Source organism: Pelodiscus sinensis, chromosome 19, assembly GCF_049634645.1.
Source record: "Pelodiscus sinensis isolate JC-2024 chromosome 19, ASM4963464v1, whole genome shotgun sequence".
Taxonomy (NCBI): Eukaryota; Metazoa; Chordata; order Testudines; family Trionychidae; genus Pelodiscus; species Pelodiscus sinensis.
This window is the reverse complement of record NC_134729.1, coordinates 15,123,451-15,143,528: the sequence shown is the minus strand read 5'-3', so window position 1 is coordinate 15,143,528 and position 20,078 is coordinate 15,123,451. Positions and strand designations below refer to the sequence as shown.

Below are 20,078 nucleotides of genomic sequence, written 5' to 3'. Positions count from 1 at the left end.
GGACTTCCTTTTTACTCACCCACCTCCAACCTCCCTAGTGGTAGACTCGGTACGGCACAAAGGTAAACAACCCAACCTCAGAACCACCCCACAAGATAGGGACCACAAGAAAGTGGATATCATGGGTTGGAAAGTTTATTCGTCAGCCACATTACTTCTCAGGGCTGCTAATTACACTGCCATGCTCACAGACTATGATCATGCTAACTACTTGAAGCTACAAGATTTGCTCCAACACCTTCCGGAACATAAGAGGCCGACCTTACTCAACATCATGCAAGAGGGACATACCATCTCCCGTACAGTCCTACAGTCCACCATGGACATTGCGGACACCGTGGCTCGCATTACGGCCTCCACGATTGTCCTCCGCAGAATATCCTGGCTACAGGCATCTGGGGTACCTAGGGATCTGCAACAAAAGGTTGAGGACCTACCTTTTGACCGAACCAACCTTTTCACAGCTAAGACAGATGAAGTTTTGCACTCCATGAAGGACTCCCGTACTACTCTCAGGACCCTGGGAATGTACACTCCTCCCTTCAAGAGAACTAGGTACCAGCCTTACCAACGCCCGAGAGAGCCCTTCAGGCAGCAGCCCAAGTACGATTTCCGCCCAAAACAAAGACCTCAGCGGTGTAGACCTCAATGACAACAACACCACCACCTCACAACCCATCCACCAGCAAGCAAGCAGCAGGTTTGAAGGTCAGGTCGAGAGCCAGGAAGCCAATCCGCTGCTACGGCCAACTGATACTCCTCGGTTCCACCACCCCCTCCGGGCCTTTTTCCACCAATGGTCTCTCATCACTTCGGACAAATGGGTCCTGGAACTGATCCAATATGGTTACACTATCCCATTTACCTCCCTTCCTCCTACTCTATCCCTCTTCAGGGACCCCTCTCACGAAATGGTTCTCCAACAGGAGGTTTCGCATTTTCTTCAACTGGGCACAGTGGAACAAGTACCACCACAATTCCAAGGCTGGGGTTTCTACTCAACCTACTTCCTAACCCAGAAGAAGACTGGAGGATGGCAACCCATCTTGGACCTGAGGCGCCTCAACAAATACATTGCATACCACCGTTTCAAGATGGTCACTCTTGCAACAATCATTCCCACACTCGATCAGGGTGATTGGCTTTTAGCTCTCAACCTCCAGGATGCCTACTTTCACATCACGGTTCATCCTGCTCACAGACGTTTTTTACAGTTTATGGTAGGCACCGAACACTATCAATACTGGGTGCTCCTGTTTGGCCTCTCAACTGTCCAAGGGTGTTTTCCAAGACTCTGGCAGTTGTAATGGCCTCATTCCGATGACAAGGGATCATAATATTCCCATACTTGGACAATTGCCTCATAAAGAGCGTGTCCTTTCACGAAACCAAGGCCACAAGAGACACCACAATAGCCCTTCTACTCAGCCTCGGTTTTCACATAAACTATGCAAAATGCACCCTACTCCCAACGCAGAGGCTGGAATTCACAGACACCCTCATCGACACAGTTGCAGCAAGGGCTATGCTTCCCGATCACAGGTTCACGACCTTATCCAGACGGCAGAGTCGGTTCCAACCGTGACGGTCTGCGACTGCAACAAGATCCTTGGGCACGTGGCCTCCACAACCTACGTCGTCGAATTGGCCAGACTCCACATGAAACTCCTTCAGTCCTGGCTCGCGACGGTTTACAAACCTTCCAAAGACCAACTCTCCAAACTCGTGGCCATTCCACCGCGCATCCTCAACTCCCTGCTTTGGTGGACAATTCCACAGAACATGCTGGAGGGCGTTCCCTTCCAGCGTCATCCTCCCATGCTCACAGTTATAACAGACGCCTCACTTATGGGATGGGGGGCCCACTTAGGGAACATCACAAGCCAGGGCAAATGGTCATTCACGGAACAAACCTTCCATATCAACCTCCTTGAGTTACAGGCGGTCACATATGCATGCCAACATTTCAAACAGTACATAGTGCACAAGTCCATTACCATCATACAAGCAGAGAGAGGGTAAGTTTAGAAGATAGGATACACAAAGAACAAGTTAAAAATCACTTAGGAAAGTTAGATGTCAGCAAGTCACCAGGTCCTGATGAAATGCATCCCAGGATACTCAAGGAGCTGATAGAGGAGGTATCTGAGCCTTTAGCTATGATCTTTGAAAAATCATGGCAGACAGGGGAGATTCCAGAAGACTGGAAAAGGGCAAATATTGTTCCCATCTATAAAAAGGGGAATAAGAACAACCCAGGAAACTACAGACCGGTCAGTTTAACGTCTGTCCCAGGGAAGATAATGGAGCAGGTAATTAAGGAAATCATAGGCAAACACTTGGAAGGTAATAAAGTGATAGGGAATAGCCAGCATGGGTTTGTGAAGAACAAGTCATGCCAAACTAATCTGATAGCTTTCTTTGATAGGATAACGAGCCTTATGGATAAGGGAGAAGCGGTGGATGTCATATACCTAGACTTTAGTAAGGCATTTGATACGGTCTCGCATGATATTCTTATTGATAAACTAGGCAAATATAACTTAGATAGGGCCACGATAAGGTGGGAGCATAATTGGCTGGATAACCGTAGTCAGAGAGTTGTTGTTAACGGTGCTAAATCCTGCTGGAAAGGGATAACAAGTGGAGTTCCTCAAGGGTCTGTTTTGAGACCCGTACTGTTCAATATCTTCATCAATGATGTAGATATTGAGATAGAGAGTACGCTTATTAAGTTTGCAGATGATACCAAACTGGGTGGGGTTGCAACTTCTTTGGAGGATAGGGACATAATTCAAAATGACCTTAGCAAGTTAGAGAAATGGTCAGAGGTAAACAGGATGAGGTTTAATAAAGAGAAATGCAAAGTGCTCCACTCAGGATCAGTTCCATACATACAAGATGGGAAGCAACTGTCTAGGAAGGAGCATGGCGGAAAGGGCTCTAGGGGTCATAGTGGACCACAAGTTGAATATGAGTCAACAGTGTGGTGCTGTTGCAAAAAAAGCAAATATGATTCTAGGTTGTATCAACAGGTGTGTTGTAAGCAAAACTCGTGAAGTCATTCTGCCGCTCTACTCTGCACTAGTTAGGCCTCAGCTGGAGTACTGTGTCCAGTTCTGGGCGCCACATTTCAAGAAAGATGTGGAGAAATTGGAAAGGGTACAGAGAAGAGCGACAAGAATGATTAAAGGTTTAGAGAACATGACCTATGAAGCCAGGCTTCATGAACTGGGCTTGTTTAGTTTGGAAAAAAGTAGATTAAGGGGGGACATGATAGTGGTTTTCAAATATCTAAAAGGGTGTCACAAGGAGGAAGGAGAAAATTTGTTCCTCTTGGTTTCTGAGGACAGAACAAGGAGTAATGGGCTTAAAGTGCAGCAGGGGAGGTTTAGATTGGACATTAGGAAAAAATTCCTAACTGTCAGGGTGGTCAAATATTGGAATAAATTGCCAAGGGAGGTGGTGGAATCTCCCTCTCTGGAGATATTTAAGAACAGGTTAGATAGACATCTGTCAGGGATGGTGTAGACGGAGCTTGGTCCTGCCTTGAGGGCGGGGGGCTGGACTCGATGACCTCTCGAGGTCCCTTCCAGTCCTATTATTCTATGATTCTATCATGCTGGACAATACCACCTGCATGTACTATATCAACTGACAAGGGGGGACTCGGTCCCCTTCCCTGAGTTCGGAAGCTATCAAGTTCTGGAACTGGTGCCTGACACAGAGTCACCCCGTTGGCCGCTTATCTCCCAGGCGTGCGCAACGTCACAGTGGATGCCCTAAGTCGTACATTCCAAGATCAGCACAAACGGGAGCTCGACAGACATGCCCTCACTCCACTCTTCCTTCGGTGGGGCCAACCAGACATAGATCTCTTTGCCACAAAAAACAAAAGGAAATGCCATCTTTATTGCGCCAGAGGAGCCCTGGGAAAACATTCCCTCGGAGATGCCTTTTCCATCACATGGGATGTCCCTCTCCTTTATGCATTCCCCCCTTCCCGCTCCTACACAGAGTCCTCAACAACATCAGGACAAACCAGAAATGGGTCATACTAGTGGCACGTGCATGGCCCAGACAGACGTAGTATCCTTACCTCTTCAAAATGGCGGTGATGGACCCGTATCCCTTCCCTCTCCACCATGACCTCCGTCGCAGAACCATGGGAGGACTCTCCATCCAGACATTCTCAAGCTCTACCTCCACGCCTGGCTCCTTCATGGCTCCAGAATGCCAAGATTACCTGCTCGGAACAGGTGAAGGACATACTGATCAACAGTAGAAGACATTCCACTAGAAGAACTTACTTATACAAATGGAATCGATTCTCTCACTGGTATAGTCGGGTACATGCAACCCCTCCAGAGTCCACACTTTTATCTACCTTACTGAACTACTTATTATCCCAAAAACAGTCAGGCCTTACACTCAGCAGTATCAAGGTCCACACCGCCGCCATAGCTGATTTTCATCATCCTACAGATGGCGTTTCTTTCCTCGCTAACCCATTGACCAAACACCTCTTTAAAGGCCTACAGAATACCTTTCTTCCTGTCTGTCCACTGGTCCCCGTCTGGGAACTGAACCACATTGTAAAAAGCCTGACAAAGCCACTGTTCGAGCCTCTAGCCACCTGTTCTTGGTCTCATTTATCTATGAAAGTATCCTTCCTTGTTGCAGTTACCTCCAGCAGGAGGGTGAGCGAGCTCGCGGCCTTGATGGCTGATCCTCCATACACTGTGTTTACAAACGACAGAGTGATACTCTGACCCTACCCGAAGTTCCTCCCCAAAGTACCCTCCCCCTTCCACGTGAATGAACCCATACACTTACCTGCCTTCTTTCCAAAGCATTACACCGGCCCAATCCAGGCTGCATGGCACACTCTTGACATCTGACGAGCACTGGCGTTTTATGTCGACCACACGAAGCTGTGGTGAGCCTCACCTAGGCTTTTCATCTCCTACACTGAAAGATCTAGGGGACAAGCAGTCTCATCTCAGAGAATCTCGAAATGGATTACCTCCTCCATTCGAACTTGTACTACCTTATACGACAAGCACTTACCTGAAAACATCACGGCTCACTCCACCAGGGCGGTGGCTTCCACAACCACCTTCCTTCATAACATTCCACTCCAAGACATTTGTAACGCTGCCACCTGCTCATCTGACCACATTTTTGCGCAGCACTATGCACTCTCCTCTTCTATAGCATCGTCCATGGCAGTGGGGCACACAGTGCTGTCCACAGTGACTACCACATGGCTCCAAACCCTCCTCTGTGAGCCGACAACTGCTCTGTAGTCACCCAGAGTGGAGCACCCACGGGGACCACTCGAAGGAGAAGAAAGAGTTACTCACCTTATGTAGTAACAGTGGTTCTTCGAGATGTGTCCCCGTGGATGCTCCACTACTCTCCCTCCTTCCCCTGCTTTGGAGCCTTGTACTCTAGCGGGTAGAGAAGTAACAGAGGGGCCGTGTCACGCACATGCCCAAGAATTCTAACAGCACTAGAGGGAGCTGCGACACCTGCGCGGTGCAGCAGAAACTGCTAGAAAAGTCTCCGATTGCCGGCATGAGGACTCACCAGCACCCAGAGTGGAGCACCCATGGGGACACATCTCAAAGAACCACCGTTACTGCACAAGGCGAGTAACTCTTTCAGAAGCCACACTCCCTCTATTCTAGTGGTCAGGCTATGTATGAAGGCTTAGGAGTCTGGTATAGCCTTTGAGCTATTGGAGGGTTCAACACATTTAGATCCCTAAGTGGAGGGAAGGCTGGAGGGGTGAGGAGCTCTGCAGCCAACCCCTAATCACAAGGTCACTTTCCTGCAATGGAGGGGAAGGGTAGGTTTCAGCAAGGACGATGAGAACCCCTTGGTGTAGACCTAGGGTCTTCTAACCTCCCTACCTCCCTCTTTTTATGCAGGTGAAGGAACAGTTCAGAGGAAGAAGAATTTCTGCTTCAAGCTGATTTCAGGAGAGGACAGGAAATTTAAGAACTCTTTTGACACTGCCCCTTTCCTTCCCCCCCACCCCAACAATGTGATGTTCCGAAGAGAAGAGACGCTTTCGAAGGCTCGACACCTGCCCAGTGAGAAGATTCTTGTCATGACTGGTTCAGACGTTTGCTGCTGCCACCGCCACCACTACTGGGGGAGAAGGGGGCCTGAGAAGGAGACACTCATGGGGACAGGCTGTCTTCTGCTCGACATAGGAGCAGAGTGCCGTGGACCAAGAAAACTCATTGTTGCGGCTCTAGGTCATCACAGCAACTCATGGGATTTTGGCTTTCACCTTTCATATATAAATATAAATATATATAATATATATATATATATATATATACAGTCTATTTTTTTTTAATGTAAATCACAGGACCAAACTTTTCCATTCAGAGACTTCCTCCTCCTTGCCTTCAAAAGGCTTAGGAGTTGAAAGGGTTACTGCTGGGACAGCACCTCCTCTACGGGACCTGCACAAGGGCCTAGACATTGTGGCCACGGGGACAGCCTCTCACCACTTGGCATTAGCAAGTGGTGATGCAAGAGCGAACTGTATACCTCCAGGAATGGGGCAAAGCCAACTCAAGATTCACTCACCCATCAACCTTAGCACCAGCTTGGTTATTGAGAGCTCTCAATCTTATTCCTTAGAGGGTTTCTGCAGAGCAAACTCCTGGCTGTTGGCTCTGAAGCCCATCTTGAGCACTCCTGGAATGGGACGTAAGGACCTTCATCCCCTGCAACACCTCACCGTCTCCGTGCTCAGCAAAGAACCCTTGACTTTCATCGTCTCCATGGCAACAAGGAAGTTTCCCAATCCACTGTAATCCTACAGCAGAGAGATGAAAGCCTGAAATGGCCTACACACTGCCTCCAAGTTCCAGCGAACCTAGAGCAGCTTTCTCAAATGTTAGCATTTGCAAACCAAACATTCCATTTACAACAATGTTTACTCCAGTCGCTGACCTCTTAGCCCCTCTGCAGAGCTTTTCAGAGTAGATGCATGGAGGGTAACATTGTAAAAGAGGTGGTTTTGTTTTTTTCAGCATTATTACCCTCCCCCCGAGGACAAATTATACAGTATGCAGCATATATAGATATAGATATAGATATAGATATATATATACACACACGTAAGCACAGAATCCAGTTCCGAGCTTGGTTAATTGAAGCTCCCCTAAATCAGGAATCATACAGACAAGAAGCATTCATTTAACAACTTGAAACAGTCCTTTTAAGGTTCTACCAAAATAAGTTTAAGCAAAAGAAAAAAAACCTGCTGAACAATTATTCCAGTTTGATAATGTGAGAAGAACATTCCTGTGTGTTTGTCTGAGTGTGTTTGTGTGTGCCTGTGTGTGTTTAAACAACATCAGCAGAGGGTTGGTGGGGAAAGGCTGATATAGCAGTTTTAGAAGAGCGCTTTGGGTACTAAGTTTTGGGACCTTTATAAGCTGTAATCATTCTCACATGCAGACAGTCCTCTGGTTCTTTAAGAAGGTACATTTGTGGCTCTTTACCAACCCTCGCTGTCTGATTCTGAGAGTATATGAGAGAGAGCAGATGAAGTATTGGACGTGCGTGCGTTTCTATCGTCCATGTTTACTTGATTGTAAATACCATTTTTATACTTAACATCTATTATGTAAGTGATTTGTATAATGTTCTTTATTTCTGCTACAAGTGATTTCATGAAGTTTGAACTTTAATCAAATTTTGAACAAAAATGTTACCAACAAACAAAATGAAAAAAAAATATAAGGACTTTGGGAATTTTAGGTTGAACTGGTTTGAAATAAGTGTCTAAGATCAGTTTCTTCCAATCACAGTTACCAATGTGACTGACCCAGTGTTGCAGGTGAGATTCAAGCTATGTCTTAATGTCAAACTCCTCACTCTGGTCTAAAGAATCTGAAATTTATTTAATAAAAGTTTTACTTATTAAGTAACTGGTTTTCAGCTGGTGATTGTTTCCAACACCAAATGGTTTCATTGGTGTGAAGACAGTCAGGACGGCCCTAGAATAGTAAAGCATTTAAACACATGCGCAAGTCCATTGCTATGCAGCAAACCAGCTAGGGTATGTTTACACTGCAGCTAGAAGGTTTGATTCGCTCAACTAGATGTACACCAATTAGGCAGCTGCAGATATACCCTTAAGCACTCATCTCTATTTAACAAGGCCTGTAGAACTGGGAACTAACAGAAAGTAAGGAAGGCCCAGCTCAGCACATTTCCTTAAAGGGCAGTATAGGATGTTAGATAGCACTTTATGCCACCCTAATTTGTCATAATTTTCTAGTGTAGATATGGTCTCAATAGTGGAAACATAGCCTGAATTTGGACGAGATCTGATTAACTTGGTGTGAGTTCTCTGTGTGCTTCCCCATCGTATCTCGATTTATTGGTGTCCCACAGTCATGGTGAATGGCAGGAGAGTGGCAGAGTTTGTATTGCAGAGCTAGGACTATGGAGGACAAGACTTGAACTGTCATTTCCCAACTCCCTGAGTTGTGTTTTAACTGCACCAGAGAACAGTTTAAGCTACACATCTAGGTGGCTCACTGAAAAGAATTGGGCAGAAATTTAGACTTTGGTCTGCAAACTCTGAAACCTAACTGCATCATGCTTGCCTCAGTGAAGCCAATACGGACCAAGCTTAGCATCCTACAAAATAACCTTCATCAGCTAAAAGCTTCATGTGTTTTTCAGTAAGCCACTTTCTTCTCTCATTCATTTCATTTGTTAGTTACAGAGTAAGGCGGTTTTATTTTTAAATGTGATTAGTTCCCACAGCAGCTCGGTAAATAAAATGGACCAGCTGCTCAGGAGTCATACTTGGAAATGGCCAATCTATTAACTTAAACCAGAATATCTGAGATGGCAAGAGAAGGTGAAATAAAAGCAATTTCAACCCTCTTCTGGTCAGTAGCATAAGGTAAGAGGCACTGTGGTTGGAGCAGCAGCCTAGGAAAGCAGGATCTTGTGTTCTGTATTAGCTCATCACACTGCACTGCTTGTATGTTTCCGTTTTCCCTTCTGAAAATGGAGTTAACGATTATTTTTCCAGACAAGCCTTGTGCTTTGAGATACACCGGTGAAAGGTGCTTGAGGCAAGCAAAAGATTATGGGAAAATAAAGGCCACACAAAGCTAGCTTTTAATGATTTCCCCTTCAAATCATGGTGCTCCTGTCTGAGGCTTCCTAAGTACAATGCATATTGTTCTAGTTCATGTTTGAACACCAAGAGCAACAGTCTGAAGATACTTAAAAAAACAAATACTAGTCTAGTAGCACTTTAAAGACTAACAAAACACCTAGATGGTATCTTGATCTTTCATGGGCATAACCCACTTCAGATGACTGAAGTATTAAAAGTCCAGAGCCAAGAATAAATAAAGGAAGAGGGGAGGAAGGAGTTAAAAAAAGAGAAAAAAAAAGACAGATATTTGTCTTTTTTCTCTCTCCTCTCCTCCCCCCCTTCCCTTATTTATTCTTGGATCTGGACTTTTAATACTCCAGTCATCTGAAGAAGTGGGTTATGACCATGAAAGCTCATGATACCATCTACATGTTTTGTTAGTCTTTAAGGTGCTACCAGACTATTCATTATTTTTTAAGCTTTTTGCAGTTACAGACTAACTTGGCTACCCCTCTGAAGTCTGAAGATAGTTTTTTCCAGCCTCAGTGTGTTGTATGGGTCAAGTTATCTTCCAACTACGTGCCTTACGTTACTGAGACAGTTACCTCATAGGGGAGAGCGAAGAGTGTATATTAAGCACTTGGGGAGCAGGGGAGTCCTAAGAATTGCCAAGTGTGGCTTTACCCTTGTCCCATATTGTTCTGGTTGCAGCAGAGAACCCCAGCCCTGCTCTTGCATCTTCTAGAACAGGGAGATTTCACTGCTGATAGGAACTAGTTGCAGAGACTTAAGTGAAAAGTGAGGTAGAAGAGTGATGACTGGGTACCTAAAATGCAGTCTAGTACAATACTCCACTTACAGGCTTGGGCATCATGACTTCACCCAGAGCCATGGGCACAGTTCTATGACCGCAGCCACAGGCCCAGGACAAAACAGACCACAAGAACATCCGACAGTGGCCAATGCCAGGTTCCCCAGAGGGAATGAACAGAACAGGTAATGAAATGATCCCTCTCCTGTCACTCACTCCCAGGCTGCGTCTAGACTGGCAAGATTTTGCCCAAATACTTTTAACAGAAAAGTTTTTCCGTTAAAAGTATTTGTGCAAGAGAGCGTCTACACTGGCACGGATGCTTTTGTGCAAGACATTTTTTGCTTTCTTGCGCAAGAAATTAACTTGGCTGTCTACACTGGCCCTCTTGCACAAGAATACTTGCGCAAGAGGGCTTATCCCTGAGCGGGAGCATCAGAGTATTTGCGCAAGAAGCACTGATTTTGTACAATACAAAGTCAGTGTTCTTGCGCAAATACTCGCAGCCAGTGTAGACAGGTGGCAAGATTTTGGGGCCTAAGATGTCTAAACGCAGCCCCAGTCTCTGACAAACAGGGCTTACAAACTACAATTAGTAGTTGTGCAATTTCACATTTGAGTTCTTTCAGAACTCTTGAGTAAATGCCATCTGGTCCTGGTGATGTGTTACTGTTTAGTTTATCAATTTGTTCCAAAACCTCCTTTAATGGCACCTCAATCTGGGACAATTCCTCAGATTTGTCACCTAAAAAGAATGGCTCAGGTTTAGTAATGTCTGCAACAGCTTCAGCAGTGAAGATGGATGCAAAAAATACATTTAGTTTCTCTGCAATTACCTCATCATCCTTGAGTGCTCCTTTAGCAGCTCCATCATCTAATGACCCCACTGGTTCAGCAGGCTTTCTGCTTCTGCTGTACTTAATTTTTTTTTCACTATTACTTTTTAACTATGTCTACACTGGCGAGTTCTTGCGCAAGAACATCTTGCCCAAGGGTTCTTGGGCAAGAACTCTTGCCCAAGAACACGTCCACACTGCCATGTGCTTTTGCACAAGAGCATCCATGGCAGTGTGGACACTCTTGCACAAGAAAGCTCTGATGGCCATTTTAGCCATAGGGCTTTCTTGCGCAAGAAACCCCTGCTGCGTGTCCACACTGCCCTCTTGGGCAAGAGCTGCTGCACAAGAGGGCTTACTCGTGTCAGAAAAGAGCATAGCTCTTGCGCAAGAAGCCCTCTCTTACCACGCTTTACTGTAAATCTTCTTGCGTAAGAGCGGGTGGGCAGTGTGGACGCTCTGTGGAAGAACGGACGTTCTTGTGCAAGAACCTGCCAGTGTAGACATTTGAGTTTGGGCTAGATGTTCTTCAGACTCCTTTGTGGCCTTCCTTACACTTCATCTGACAGAGTTTATACTCCTTTCTATTTTCCTCACTAGGATTTAACTTCCACTTTTTAAACTATGCTGTTTTATCTCTCACTGCTTCTTTTACTTGGTAAACCATGGCAGCACTTTTTTTATTCTCTCATCTACACTGCAAGCTTTTTGCACAAGTTCTTGTGGAAAAATGTGCGGAGCATCTACACTGCATGTGTGTTCTTGTGCAAGTACATTTACAGTAAAGCATCAGAAGAGGGGTTCTTGTGCAAGAATTATTCCTCTCCCCATGAGGCATAAGCCCTCTTGTGCAAGAGCTCGTGCGCAAGAAGGCAGTATGGATGGGCAACAGGGGTTTCTTGCTCAAGAAATGGCTAAAATGGCCATCAGAGCTTTCTTGTGCAAGACAGCACGCACACTGCCACGGACGCTCTTGCACAAAAGCACACAGCAGTGTGGATGGGCTCTTGCGCAAAAAGCCTGCAGTATAGACATAGCCTTACTGGCTACGTCTACACTGGCATGATTTTCCGGAAATGCTTTTAACGGAAAAGTTTTCCGTTAAAAGCATTTTCGGAAAAGCGTGTCTAGATTGGCAGGACGCTTTTCCGCAAAAGCACTTTTTGCGGAAAAGCGTCTGTGGCCAAGCTAGACGTGCTTTTCCACAAAAAAGCCCCGATTGCCATTTTGCGGAAAACAAATCTCTGCTGTCTACACTGGCCCTTTTGTGCAAAAGCTTTTCGGAAAAAGACTTTTGCCCGAACGAGAGCAGCATAGTATTTCCGCAAAAGCACTGACAATCTTACATGAGATCATCAGTGGTTTTGCGGAAATTCAAGCGGCTAGTGTAGACAGCTGGCAAGTTTTTCCGCAAAAGCAGATGATTTTGCGGAAAAACTTGCCAGTCTAGACACAGCCACAGTGTTTTGTAATTTGAGTCTTGAGCTTCTATTACAGCATCTTTGAAAAGTAAAGGGGCTGCAAGGTGAGGAAATTAAATGGAAGCAGCAGAGCAGCCACGGGCAGGGCTGCTTCATTCCAAGACTTGCTCACTCTGCAAAACATTTTGCTGGTTGAAGACGGCGGTGTGGCACCCGGGAAAATTCCAATGCAATCCAAGCACTGCTCTTGCTCAGTCACTCTGAAATAGGCCCTCGTGGTTTCGGCCTGTGCCGGAGATGGGCACAGCACGAATACATTCAGGCAGAGGAGCGCGGGAGCAGCAAAGGGCTAGGCCAGGCACTGGAAGATGTCAAGTCCATCACTATGGCTATGGCTGCACTGTAGCCTTTTTCCAGAAAAGCTTATGCAAATGAAGCGTGGCATGAAATATCGCCACGCTTCATTTGCATATAGGGTTGCCAGGTGTCCGGAATTCACCCGGACAGTCCGGTATTTTTGCCTCCTGTCCAGTAAAAAAATTCAGCGAACTGGGCAGCTCAGATGTCCGGTATTTTCTGATTTTTTTCCCCGAGCCAGGAGGCAAAAATGCCTGGCAACCCTACAAACACTCAACGTCCAGCCTCCCGCCACGCCCCCCACCCCGAGCCCCAAAACCTCCAGCCCCCCGACCCCAACCCCCATGCTTTGCTGGTTCCGCAAGGCTGCTGGCACAAAATGGCTGCCAACCAAAGGGAAGCAATGTTTCCCCTGGGTCTTAGTGCTCAACCGCTCCCCTGTTACTATTCCTGCACTCACTCTTAAAGGGAATACACCTTTCGGGGGGGAGGCGGGGGACTTAATCAGACCTTGGAGTCTCCCCCCCCCCCCCCCCCCCCGCAACTTTGGTCTCCTTCAACAGACTTTTTCCCCAATTTTTTTTTTTTTTGGGGGGGGGGTTCAGTATTTTTGTGTCAACCATCTGGCAACCCTATTTGCATAATTAATTAGTAGCCGCTTTTGCGCAAGAGGCCTTTGTGCAAAAAGGAGCTGTGTAGACAGTTCCTTTTTGCGCAAAAACCCCCTTGCGCAAGAGTTGTTCTTCCTGAAAAAAATGCATTTGCTTAAGCTTTTCTGGAAGAAGGCTACAGTGTAGCTGTGGCCAAGGAGACATACTTCCCCCTCCCCCCCACACACACACACTCTAGCTCTGCTCAAGTCAGTCTGCTAAAAATGAAAGCAAAAAAGCGCAGCAGAGAGGGGCTCAGTCACTCCGTCAGATCCTGCCCAACAATGTAGGTCTGATTACAGGGCAGCCAGCCCCTTTCACCGGAGGTACCAACTTCTGCTCTAGCCATAGGGTGCTCAACCCCCCCCCCACTTCAACCTCCGCTTCCCTCAAGCCTCTGCTCCTGCCCTCACCTTTCCTGAGCACGCAGCATCCTCACTCCTGCCCTTTCCTCCCAGAGCCTCCCAATACCAGGAAACAGCTGTTTCATGGCTGCTGTGGGAGGGGCTGGAAGGGAGGAGGAAGTGTAGAGCCATGGGCTGTAAGTGGGGCAGAGAGAGGGAGTGGGCTACTAGTGGGTGCTGTGCACCCATTAATTTTTCCCCATGGGTGCTCTGCCTATGCCTCTCACCACCACTGCTACTTTTGGTGTGCTCCCTTGCTCAGAGCTAGCACAGGTAGGACCTCTAGAGCTGGAAACCCTGGCATTGGAACCCACTCTCTTCACTCACAGCTCTGCCCTTCAGCGAGCACAAGGAGCAGCAGCTTTTGTGAAACTCAAAAGCAGCCTGAGTGCCTGTTGAGCCTAGATCACCCTCCAGGGTTCAGTGACATTCACCAGCAGAGCGGAAACTGGCCAGGGGCTGGTAAAGGCCTCAAAGAATAACCAGTCTCCATGCATACAGGCTGTTTCATTCCTGCTGAAAAGGGAAGCTCTGGCCCCACCTTCCTTCTTACACATTTGTTGCAGAGAGCATTACATCTATGCCTTTCTATTGAGGGAGCTGGTACCTGAGTCCTTCAGGCTATTTGATTCCTTCCCTGCACAGTGGAAAGAGAGCACTGACACTTTAAAAAACACTGCTTTAATTAAAACAGAGGTTAAAATGCTAAACAGCTGCCAGGGAAGGGGGTTGATAAATTCCACAAAGAATGCGGTGTGGAGGAACACCGAATGCACAGACAATTACCGGCAAGAGAGCACAAATGTATGCACTGAGCAGTGATAAGAGAAGCTGCTTCTTCAGGCACAGCGGCTCCCAAATCCATGCTGCGTATGGACTCAGATGAGCTGAACTCATAGGAAACTTGTGTCTGGGCAGGACGGGCTTCATAGATAAGCTATCGTAAGCATTTCACGTTAGCCAGCTCTGTGGAAGGAACAACGAGAGGATTCCTGCTGCTCTGTCCTGCCGTGACTCTGAGCGTTGCTCAAACCAGCAGCTTTTCCTCAGGGCCATTAAAAAGGAGTCAAGTATCACATGCAAATGTTCCCCATGAGCTAAGCGCTTGGGCAGGAACCCAGGAAAGATTCAAATGCCAGCTGATTAGCAGAGCACCGACAGCCAGCAGTAGATGTTTCTGCTGGTGGTACACATGCCTCAGCAAACATAACAAAATGTATTCCACTTACAGATGGAAAAAATTAGAGGGAATACTGGTCACCTGCCACAGTTTCCTTCTGGCCCTCACTCTGAGCAACGTAGCTAACTGCCACCACTGCTTCTTGGTTTGTTGTGTTTCTAAAACCATCACTGTGGATGTGGAGAGGAATGAGAACAAGGGGCCACTCCTAATACCTACCCCAGACACTTAGTGTCACCCCTCTCCCCTCGTCTGGTCATCACAGCACAGGGAATTCTGGTTAAAAAAATTAACAAGTCAGTCTGGGGTCAACCTAGCCTGGAACATGTGGCTGAAGCCCAGCAGCCATGGAATGGCAGAGGAGACCCTCAAAGGACCACCAATGGGGAAAGCCAAAGGAGATTCTGCCTGGAGAATAGGGCGAGGAAGGAATGGGGGGCCTTCTGCTTTGCCTGGGGAGAAGACCAGTGGAGTCTGGCCAACCTACTAAGCAAAGCACTGGTCCCCCAATTCTCACTCAAAAGGCAGCTGTGGTTTCTGCAGGTCAAGACTGGAGACCAGAATATCTGAGCAAGCTACACTTTGCCTTCAATTAGCAACTGAAACAGCAAGCCAGCTGGAATGAGCAGATGAGTGTGGAGGGAGGAGAATTTGGACCTTCCACTCTGCTCCAGGAAAGGGAGATGTCAGGGGTTTTTCTCTTCCTACATAGGGTCCAATAGTAGCAAGAAGTCCACCCTCATTAGCAGCACCAGAGCAGCCTTAGGAAGGCCAGACCACACCAGAGTAATGAGGCAGCGGGCAAACCAGGCCCCAGCGTGCCGCTGGCCATGTTAATAGTCTTGGAGATTGTATGCAACTTGAGTTTGCTTGGATACAAGGCCTTCAAGTCTTCCAAGGCCCCATAAGCCGCCATGGAGAACTCAGGATCCCCTGTGGTAAGCAGGTCAAAGACACAAGACTGGAAATACAAGTCCTCCACCTGCAGGATGTGGCGACACTGCTCAGTGGCTGTCTCCACCGTGTAGGCCCGCCGGGTGCTAGGCCAGAGTGGGCTGGAGTTCCCCAGGCTCAGTCTGTGCTCTTGGATGAGCTCATTCTTTGGACAGCCATGTAGACAGAGCTGGAGGCCAGTGCTCTCCTCCGAGAGGCGCAGGGTCTCCTCCGGCACCCGGATGGCAAAGGTGAGGTAGCGGCCCACTTGGCGGATGATGACTGTGCTACCAATGTAGTTGGCCTGGATCTCCACCTGGCCAGCATCTGGCTTTTCCAGGATGCGCAGGCTGCTGGCTCCCTCCTGCTGCCCTCCGGTTCTTGTGCCATCGCTGAATGCCAGTGGCAGGTCCTCTGTGGTCGCCTGATAAACCTTCTGCTCTGTGCAGCCCTGGTAATTCTTAAAGATCAACGTGATCTGTGGAGGAGATGGAAGACAACAAGACCAGCCCATGGGTGGTGGGTACAAAAGTCAGGGGAAGGCAATGCCTTCCCACACTGCCCATCTGTCCCTGCCCCTCCGGCTCCCTCAGTATCCTGGAGCTGCCAGGGCTTCAGTCATGTTGAGGTTGGGGCCGGGGAGGCTGTGGCCAGGTGCTGCTCATGCTCTGGAGCCAGAGGGGCTGCCAGCCATGTGCTGCCCACTCTCTGGGGCTCAGGGTGCCATCCACCGTCCCTGTGCCCTGGGCAAGACTGGGGCTGTGCACTGACCACTCAACTGCTTGCCCTTCCTCCACATGCTGGAGGAGGAAGGTGGAGATCATGTGCCTCCCACTTGGGGGGGACACGACTGCCCCTATAGTGGGGGAGGGCTTAGCTCCCACAGGGGCCCAGGGTGGCAGGGTTGGGGCCTTGAGCAGAAGGGGAAGGGCTGCAGGCTTGTCTCCCCCAGCCCAAGGCTCACCCTCCATCCAACCTGGTGAAAACGTAGCCCAGTGCCCACTTCCCACTGCAGCTGTGATCACTACCAAAAGGCCAGGTGCCGCGGAATCTTCCTGCTGCAAATCCATCATCTCTTGCCCTACCCCCACCCAAGGGCAGTGGAGGAAACGCAGCTTAAAGTCAGGCTTGCGAGGTAACTAACCAAGACACAACGTTTACCTGGAAGAGGAAAAAGCCTGCCGGTGCTTCACTCCACCATCAAAATAAAGTCCCTGTTCTTTGTTGACTAGAATTTAGCCAAAGCTGCTGTAAATCTCACTAACGGGAAAGAGCAGCACTCACTCTGGCCTAAGTACTTACTCCCATTTACACAGTGTGTGAAACCCTCTGGAGCATCTCTAGTGTGCCCATCTGGAGGCAGGCCAAATCTGTTATCCCCATTTTGCACAGAGGGAGCAAGGCAGAGGCCTGCAGTTCTCCAGGTAAGAGGAGTAAAAACGGGACCCTTGTGGTAAGTGGCTGTCTGGAGTGTGTGTTTGTGTGCGGGGGAGTTACTTGCAGTGTGCTGAGCTTGTGTTTGTTTGTCTGTTTGGTTTGAAATCTAGAAGCCTCTGTTAATTGGCTGAGCCTCAGTCAGGGGGAGGGGCTACCAGAGCTATATAAGCCGGTGACTCAGCGAGCAGGGAGAGCGCGAATAGGAGAGTTTAGAGGGGGAGGTTAGAGGGCACTAGTGACTTCTGACCTTCTTTAAAACATAACTCTTAGAATAATCTATATTCCAGAGGTTTAAAAAGAATCCCAGTTTATACTTAAACTTATTCATTAGAAAAATGGAGACAGAAGCCCAGCAGCAGAGTGGGGGCTATCCTGTTTATTGCGTCGAGTGTAACATGTATGATTACCTGCCCTGTGGGCGGGTGGCGTATGTGTGCACTCGTTGCAAGGAGCTCCTGACCCTCAGAGACCGAGTTTGGGCTTTGGAGGCCAGGGTGGCTGAACTGGAGGAGCTAAGGGAGGTAGAGAGCTAGGTGGATGAGACTTTCCGGGACACTGTAGTACTGTCCCACCTCGGCTACGTCTACACTGGCCCCTCTTCCGGAAGGGGCATGTAAATTTCACTAGTCGTCGTAGGGAAATCCGCGGGGGATTTAAATATCCCCCGCGGCATTTAAATAAAAATGTCCGCCGCTTTTTTCCGGCTTTTAAAAAAGCCGGAAAAGAGCGTCTACACTGGCCCCGATCCTCCGGAAAAAGTGCCCTTTTCCGGAGGGTCTTATTCCTACTTTGATGGGGGAAAGCCGATTGGTGCGGAGATGCACGTATATCGGAGGGAGACTTCTCTTAGAGGAGAATCCATTGATAGAGATTCTCTAAGCTGTAGTCAGAAAGAGAGGAGGGGAGAGGGCAAACCATGGGCCAGAGCAGACAAACAACCGCATACAAAGGAATCCAATGCATCAGGGAAGGGCAGACAAAGAAGCAGTGGCAAATTTTTAAAGTGCTTGTACACAAATGCTAGGAGTCTGACTAATAAGATGGGTGAACTAGAGTACCTCGTATTAAATGAGGAGATTGACATAATAGGCATCACTGAAACCTGGTGGAATAAGGAAAATCTGTGGGACACAATCATACCAGGATATAAAATATATAGAAAGAATAGAGCAGGCCAGGTGGATGGCGGAGTGGCACTGTATGTGAAAGATAATGTAGAATCAAACGAAATAAAAATATTAAGTGAATCAACATGTTCCATAGAATCGCTATGGATAGTAATTCCATGCTCCAATAATAAGAAATTAGCAGTAGGGATATATTACCGACCACCTGACCAGGACAGCGATACTGACATTGAAATGCTAAGGGAGATTAGAGAGGCTACCAAAATAAAGAACTCTATAATAATGGGGGATTTTAATTATCCCCATATTGACTGGATACATGTCACCTCAGGAAGAGAAGCAGAGATAAAATTTCTCAATGGCTTAAATGACTGCTTCTTGGAACAGCTGGTGCAGGAACCCACAAGGGGAGAGGCAATTCTCGATTTACTCCTGAGTGGAGTGTAGGATCAGGTCCAGGATATAACCGTTACAGGACCACTTGGGAATAGTGACCATAATATAATAACATTCAACATTCCTGTGGTGGGAAGAACACCTCAGCAGTCCAGCACCCTGGCATTTAATTTCAAAAAGGGGAATTACACAAAAATGAGGTTAGTTAAACAAATTAAAAGGCGCAGGGCTCGTCTACACTGGCCCCCTTTCCGAAAGGGGCATGTTAATTTCACAGGTCGTAATAGGGAAATCTGCGGGGGATTTAAATATCCCCCGCGGCATTTAAATAAAAATGTCCGCCGCTTTTTTCCGGCTTTTAGAAAAGCCGGAAAAGAGCGTCTATACTGGCCCCGATCCTCCGGGAAAAAAAGCCCTTTTCCGGAGAATCTTATTCCTACTTCGAAGTAGGAATAAGATCCTCCGGAAAAGGGCTTTTTTTCCGGAGGATCGGGGCCAGTGTAGACGCTTTTTTCCGGCTTTTCTAAAAGCCGGAAAAAAGCGGAGGACATTTTTATTTAAATGCCGCGGGGGATATTTAAATCCCCCGCGGATTTCCCTATTACGACCTGTGAAATTAACATGCCCCTTTCGGAAAAGGGGCCAGTGTAGACATAGCCACAGTGACTAGAGCCAAATCCCTGAAAGCTGCATGGAAACTTTTTAAAGACACCATAATAGAGGCCCAACTTAAATGTATACCCCAAATTAAAAAACATAGCAAGAGACCTAAAAAAGAGTCACTGTGGCTTAACCACTATGTAAAAGAAGCAGTGAGGGACAAAAAGGTATCTTTTAAGAAGTGGAAGTCCAAGATAAATAGAAAAGAACATAAACACTGTCAAATCAAGTGTAAAAATGTAATAAGAAAAGCAAAAAAAGATTGAGGAAGAGCTAGCCAAAAACTCAAAAAGAAATAACAATGTTTTTTAAGTACTTTAGAAGCAGGAAGCCTGCTAAAAAATCCTGTGGGTCCCCTAGATGATCGAGCTATAAAAAGAGCAATCAAGGATGATAAAGCCATTGCGGAGAAACTAAATGATTTCTTTGCTTCAGTCTTCATGGCTGAGGACATTGGGGAGATTCCTGAATCTGCACCATCCTTTGTGGGTGATGAATCTGAGGAACTGTCCCGGATTGAAGTGTCATTAGAGGAGGTTTTGGAACAAATAGAAAAACTTAATGTTAACAAATCTCCGGGACCGGATGGCATTCATCCAAGGGTTCTAAAAGAGCTCAAATGGGAAATTGCTGAGCTATTATCTGTGGTTTGTAACCTACCCTTTAAATCGGCTTCCATACCTAATGACTGGAAGGTAGCCAACGTGACACC

At 47.3% G+C, this 20,078-nt stretch overlaps 1 protein-coding gene across 3 annotated transcripts in view; it reads right to left on the bottom strand.

Moving 5' to 3' along the window:
- The window catches only part of LOC102460640 (repulsive guidance molecule A-like), a 29,302-nt gene that overhangs the window by 2,698 nt on the left and 6,526 nt on the right, over positions 1 to 20,078 (bottom strand). The window contains exons 3-7 of one of the 3 annotated variants that reach the window (XR_012896673.1): positions 14,420 to 16,224; positions 6,610 to 6,841; positions 5,367 to 5,453; positions 4,837 to 4,980; positions 4,100 to 4,246 (exon numbers count right to left, since the gene is read on the bottom strand). Coding sequence is in view for 1 of the 3 variants with exons in the window: in XM_006112614.2 (XP_006112676.2) it covers positions 15,556 to 16,224 (669 nt within the window). In the remaining 2 variants the exon portion in view is untranslated. Of the gene's footprint in view, positions 1 to 4,099; positions 4,247 to 4,836; positions 4,981 to 5,366; positions 5,454 to 6,609; positions 6,842 to 14,298; positions 16,225 to 20,078 lie in introns of those variants that run through there. The other 2 variants (XR_012896674.1, XM_006112614.2) reach the window with 2 other exon arrangements.